General features: G+C 40.3%; 1 protein-coding gene across 1 annotated transcript; it reads right to left on the bottom strand.

Moving 5' to 3' along the window:
- Positions 1-5,153: 5,153 nt before the first annotated feature.
- Positions 5,154-6,080, bottom strand: LOC147880882 (thioredoxin H-type-like). Its single transcript, XM_087370266.1, has 3 exons — positions 5,914-6,080; positions 5,599-5,721; positions 5,154-5,479 (listed from the first exon to the last, which is right to left on the bottom strand). The coding sequence occupies exons 1-3, from the start codon at positions 5,998-6,000 to the stop codon at positions 5,342-5,344; spliced, it is 348 nt and encodes a 115-aa protein (XP_087226392.1). The 5' UTR covers positions 6,001-6,080; the 3' UTR covers positions 5,154-5,341.
- Positions 6,081-7,023: the final 943 nt, after the last annotated feature.

Here is a 7,023-nt window from a genome sequence, read left to right as displayed (position 1 = left end):
ATAGAGCCCTTCTAAATTTTCCAACTCTGAAAGCCAAAAGTGGTGTGAAAACTAGCATCATCTAGCTGACCCACTGAAATAAGACTCTTGGTCAGCTTAGGCACATGTCTCACATGTTTCAAAACAAATGCAGACCCATTTGCAAAAGAAAACTTTATGTCACCTGCTCTCACTATGTCACATGCATAGTCATTTCCAAGATGCACACAACCTGTCTTTCCACTGTCATAAGTGGAGAACCATTCCCTATAGGAAGTAACATGGAATGAAGCACCAGAATCCAAAATCCAATCCTGGGAATATGCATCATCTGAAGTGGTAAGCAACTCTGCAGATAAACTAGACATGAAGAGAACATCATTGTCACTATAATGTGTGACTGTATTGATCTCCTCGATCTTCACTTTTCCTTTGTCCTCCCTTGGACTCTCTTCCTTTTGATTTGCACCCCAATTTGCATTCTTTTTCTTATCCTTTTGCTCTCTTTTTAGCTTGTAGCAATCCTTTTTCATATGGCCCTTCTTGCCACAGTGGTAACACTCAATGTTCCATGCCTTGGATTTGCTACGAGACTTCCCTCTTTCTTGGGACTTCCCCCTGAACTGTGATCTGCCCCTTTGCACATTTAAGGCTGCATCCTGCTTGTTGCCATCCATAGACTTCCGTCTAATCTCCTCGGCCAATAAGCTACCCACAACATCATCAAATTTCAGTACTCCACTAGGTGCAGAGTTACTGACAGCTGTACGGAAGGTCTCCCATAAGGATGGCAATGAACATAAGAGAAATATTGCCTTAGTCTCCACATCAAAATTCATCTTCTAAGCCTGAAGCTGGCTGAAAATAATATTGAATTCATTCAAGTGAGAAGCAATGGAGACCCCTTCCTTCATTTGCAGCTCAAACAACCTCTTCATGAGGTAAACTTTATTAGAGGCAGTTTCCTTCTCATAAGTGGCACACAGTTTCTTCCACAAATCTTCCGTGGTCTACTCATTTACTACTGTGAAATAAACTGACTCTGCAAGATGAAGTCTAATAGTAGACTTTGCTAATGCATCCAACTCATTCCAATCATCCTTAGAAATATTTGCAGGCTTAGCTTCAATCCCTGCCAAGGGTTTAATCTGCCTTTTTTGAATAAGCACATCCCTTATTTGTTCTTTCCACAAAGAAAAGTTTGTCCCATCAAACTTTTTAATGCTGAAAAACTCCTTTTCAGACATGGAAGAGGATGCCATGATGCAAATGAAACAAAATCCCAAATGCTAGTGCCTGCAAGAGAGAATCACACCAAATACCAGGTGCACCCAAATGTGTATGCCACAATAGAGTGAAATATTACCAAAACTCAAAGCTCAAAGCATCGAAAGATGCATCTGACGCATGTGCACATACTATGCATCCATATGAGCAAATCTGCTGGCCCAAAAGAAAATGCCAACTGCAATGGCAATCCAAAATGCCAATAAGTGCCAAATGACTCAAGCATAAACACCGTCCACTGGTATATGCATTAATAATATCTCATCCAAGAGAGCATAGCACTATTAGTGCATCACCTGCAATGTGTCAAAGCTGTCCCTCAGCATAAAATAGCATCCATGTGCAAAGCGTCCATAAAAATAGCATCCCATAAGGTAATTTGGGCCTATCAGTGCATCCAATAAGGACCGCAATGCATCTAAATGGCCTATAAGTCATCCACTACAACCCAATGCATACCACGAATGAGCACACACTACTCAAACTGCAACCAGAGTGATTTGCATAAGGTATGCTCAAGAAATCATAGTCCTATGGTAATGAACGCTACTGAAAATAGAACCTGAGATGCCTCAAAACATGGGCGCCATTGCATAATCAAAATCAGGAAGAAAATCTGCAAATATCTCTCTTCTGCCAGAACTCCAAAATCCCAACTGATGAGTGAGAAATGGGAGTCAACACTTATCCACTGCCATGTGGCATAAATCTAAGGTTTCAAAACCTTAGAATGAAAAATGCATAACAGAGAGACGAAATCGAATACACAGAGATCTATAACTCTGAAAATCCTCCACCAAATTTCACAAGAACTGACAAGTAGGGGTTTTTGGGCATCTGGAACGCAATGGGATAGACGGTTTTGGAAACCGTGGTCTCAATCACTGGGTCCAACACACGGACTGAAAAACGTTTTTGGAAACAGAGCTATTTGTAAACTCCACTGGAGTGTAAATGATGAGCAACATAGAAGTTTTAGAACCTCCTAAGTCCACCGGAACTAACAGATCTGCTTCAAACTTGAGTTCCAACACCCGGGCAAAAAACGTAAAAATTGACACAGTGAGTCAGAAATCCAATGAAATGATCCCAGATTCAAGAATGAAGGTGTTTCCAAACTCCTGAAGTAAAGTGGATACCAAAAGCAAGCAATAGTTGCCTCTACAAGTCAATATGGAGTCTCTGTCATCGAACAGAACAGGGAAAAGCTCAAAAAACGACTTTTTCTTTGAAAACACTTAACAGGCTCTCAAAACCACTTCGTAAAACCAAAGTGACTTTTCCAAAGGTTCCTCCAAGGTCTCTACACACTCGGATGCAAGTAAAGTCACCCACAAAGCTTCCCACAGAGCTTCTCCTTCCTCCCACAGAGCTGTTGAGCTTCAAGCATTCACGCACGCTCAGCTGGATCACCCGGGCTCTGATACCAGTTGAGAGTGCTCTCAACGGAAGCAAGAACGGAAGAAGGAGAGAGAGAGAGAGAGAGAGAGACAGAGAGACAGAGAACAACACAAGTTTTGGTGGGTGCAGAACCACCCTAATCTTCTTTTTCATTCATTTATATATGTGTTTGAGTATTGTACATAACCGGTGTAAAGGCACAGTGACCTTTAACCCCCACATAATTTCTCATGGTGGACAAAGAAACTTGTCTAAAAACCCTAGGATATAAATTACTTTAGCTGCATGTCACAACTATCAAGTACCCATTTATCTCATATCTTGGGTTAGATGAGGGAGCTTTGGATTTAGGAGGTATGATTCATGATCACTACCCCTAAGAATCCATGTATGCAAGGGTACAAGACCCAATGGAACAAAGGTAAAAAGATGTGTCCTCTTAGTGTTACTTGGTCATCTGGTGCAACAATGGTTAGGGAAGGTGGTGTCAAATCCAAGTGCAGCAATACTAAACTCCATCGTAGACGTCAGGGTCTCCTCTTTATAATGGATGAGAAGGAAGGATAGGCGATGGACCTTATTTGTAGGAAGGCAGACAGGTGAGGGATGGGGAAGTGAGAAGGGGAAAGGGAGAAACCCAAAGGCAAGGGGGTTTCTAAGAGGGAGGGGAGACAAGAGGAGTAGCATGTAGTGGGAGATGTGAGAAGTTGTTGGGCTTGGGGAAGCAAAAATAGAGAAGGTAGCAAATTAGTTGGATACTTTCTTGAAAAGCAAGATTCTCTAAAGGGGCATTTTAACAAATGGATTATAACAAATAAAATGGGGTGTGATAAGTTTAAGTGTAAGAGAAAGATTATTTTAGTAGAACTCTAGAGGCATACTCCAATGTCATAATCTATTACATTCATCCATCCACATGCAAGGTTATGTTTAAATATTTAAACCTCAAAATGTGGGGTTATAGTTGTCAAAAACCCTAACGACTTGTTATCATCACATACAAGATCTATTGGGTCTAAAAACTCATGTGAACTATTGATGCCTAAGGGCTTTACTTCTACACAAAATGTGCATTCAAGGAGTTATAGGAAACCCTGTCATTATATGCAGTCCCAGATTCATTTCCCCTTATAAAGTTTTACTTTTTGGTAATTTGAGAATCCTCAAAATTTTCAACTTTCCAAATTAGAAAACCCCTTCTTTTGTGAACTTTCTAGATTAGAAAACCCCTTCTTTTAAACCCATGTCCTAGGGTCATATATTTTGAGGTATGAATGCGACAAAAGTATTTTACAAAAACATTTATTGGTTAATCTTTTGAAAAGATACGGAAGAAGCAAATAAAACTTGCTCTTCAAGTAAAAGATTGGGGGTTATAAGAGGGCATTCATGATTTCTAAACCCTCACCCATTTTGTATGTTTGCTATTCACAAAAGTGGGTCGTTTACTATAGAACAACCCTTGAATAATATAAGAAGCCAGTTATGATTTGTAGTAATATCTTAGAAGCCATTAATCATTTGTGGTGATTTTTAACTATCCTTCCATCAATAAATAAACCTTTTACCTTTTGTATTTATCCACACACTCTCTCCGCTCTCGCCTTTCTAGTTAGAAGCCAAAGATCATTTCATGCTGTGATATTGGGAATAAAAGTTGCAAGCACTAGCTAGGCATTGAGAATTGAAAATGAAGCAAATCTCTCAACGTTGACATTTACATGGTAGGTGCACCCAAACAAATGCAACATAAAATTGTACATACAAATGAGGAAGTTTCATTCATACAAGAATAGAAAGATCATAGCTAGAAACTGTTTGTATGTAAGAGTATTTATCAAGTTGAATGCACACGATAGTAGGGGTCTTTAGTTGTGACACAATCTAGGAATCATCATACAAGTTCAACTTTTGAGTTCACCTTAACACTTATTAATGCAAAACTTCTTACTTGAAAGCCCATAGGGTATATGATTCTAGGAGTTGGTTTTGTAGATCCAAACTAATTATGTGGATAGCTTTATAAGCCAACGAAACAGGCTGCATTTAGGAACGTGAAGATGCAACAATAGGCATGTCAAAGGTGAGATTTTGGAATAAACGTGACCTGATTTGATTGGGCGTGAAATATCTTGGTTGCTGAGAGAGGGAAGTGGGATGCGATTCTTGCACCCGATAAAGTTCCAAGGAACACGAAGTGACGTAGAATCCAGGGCGGGTCCGTTGTTCCTTTACTAGTTGGTCCACGACTAGGCGAATAACTATGACTATTAACGAACACCAAACAAGGCGCGCAGTTTCCCAAAGGTGCGCTTTCAAACGAGAACAAAGGCGTCTCCAACAACGAGGCGTCAAAATGATTCAATTAACGACTCATTTCTCGCAGTCTCTCCTCTGCTGAAGCTCATGTGAATCTGGTAGCGTTACTTGAAAAGCTTACAGCGTATCATTGCAAGCTAGCAAAATGGCCTTAATACAACTCTACATTCGCTCTCTTAAAATGGAGTAAAGGTCCATGGCGGCGTTTAAATATGTATGCAAGTCTCCCTTTTTTTCAACAGAAAGGGTGTCCAGCTTTTGTCCTCACGACACGAAGCCATGCGCGAAATACGCGTATAACACTCTGGTAGGAGCAGCTTGCCTCGGAGCACTTTTCCACCGTGCAAACTCTATATCATTTATTTTGTGCACGAGAAGCAACTCTCTTTTCAAGCTCCTCCTTATTACACCCAAGAATTCTTTCCACCTCTTTTCCATTCCGAATGATGAGAAAAGTTGGGAAGCCCTGAATATCCAATTCAGCCGTAATCTCCTGCACAGAGCCATCGATTAATCCAATGAATACCTTGGGCAACCGAGTCTGTATTTATAACTAAAAGATGAAACTTAGGTCCTTTTATCTGAGAGAGGATATAAAGATAAGTCCACTACCTTCAACTGGTCGACATCGATCCTTAAGAAGATAACATGCCGAAATTTCCTGGAAAGCTCGACGAAGAAAGGCCCCATGAATCTGCACGGTCCGCACCACTTTGCTGTGCAATCTACCACGACCTGTCTCGCGAGATACAACAGAAATCAGAAGGTTCCAGCGGGGTACAAGCGACGGTCGGTAACTTCATCTAGAATGAACCAAGAAATGCCGAACGAAAGAAAAACCACAGAAATGCGAACAGCAGCCTCTTGAGTTTGTGCTTGTTGAAATTAAGCACTATGATAAGCACTAGCAGGCGCATAGGTGCATACGAGCTTGGCCTGAGAAGTGGCCTCTTGCAACGATTCGTGCCACAGCGCAGATGTGTCACAAGTGCGGACGAAGCCAGAGTCGGCCATGTAAGAAGCTGAAGAAAGTAGAGTGAGAACTTAGAAGATGGAGAGACAGCGCAGAGCTCGAGAGCTTCTCCACCAAACACTTTGAGTCGACGTATACTGAACTGAGAATTCATGCACCCCTCAATTTATAAAGAAGGTCTGCGCCGCCCCCCCATCGCTAATGGTGTGTGGGGAACCCCAAATCAAGTCAATGCATGATTAGATAGCCGCGCGTCCTTTCAATCTCCTTCTAAGAGTCTCTAGAGAACATGAAGCAATATACTAGTTTGTCTCAATAATCTCCTTTTTCTTATTGAGAGTAGCCACAAATCCAACCTTATCAAAGATATACATTTGAAACATCATTGAGGATATGGCATATTTTGTCATGTTTTGTCCTCACCACCTCACATTCAATAGGGACCTATTCCTCATCTTTTTTTTTACCATACCCTCTAAGTCCAATGAGATCATATGTTTTGAAAAGGAAGGACCATGCTACTAAATGTAAGATGAAATTAACTATGTGTTCAAAATCATCTTTGGATATGATGTCTCTTTACATAACCATACCCCTTTACACCATGCATGCATCTCTAGAGACACTTATTAAAAAATATTACAAATTTTCTATAATAATTTTAGAAAACAAGCTCAACTAACTCAATGAATTAAATTAAAACATGTATTGAATGAAAACACACACACACACACCCCCCAAAACATGAATACATGCCTCAACCACCAAGACCCATGGGGGTTTTACAAAACTTGGTGGGGAAGAGAGAGAGAGAGAGAGAGAGAGCCTTGGCTCAATATATTATTTGAAGTTATGTTCTTATGGACAAGAAACATTCTCAAAGCACATGAGTATGAGTTATATATTGAGATTTCAAAACTTGCGGTGCTAAAATGTGCAATTAAGCTTTTTGCAAAAAAAAAAGGTGCAATTAAAAAAATGTAGTTGTATTAGCATGGTTGTGCTCTACACTAAAACTTCTAATGAAAATGCATTTGTAGCTTGAAATTGGGATAATCCAACAT

Source organism: Dipteris shenzhenensis, chromosome 31 (genome assembly GCF_047967505.1).
Source record: "Dipteris shenzhenensis isolate YYH24624 ecotype China chromosome 31, Dip_SZ_1.0, whole genome shotgun sequence".
Taxonomy (NCBI): Eukaryota; Viridiplantae; Streptophyta; class Polypodiopsida; order Gleicheniales; family Dipteridaceae; genus Dipteris; species Dipteris shenzhenensis.
The sequence above is the reverse complement of the archived record's forward strand: the minus strand, read 5'-3'. Positions and strand labels throughout refer to the sequence as shown.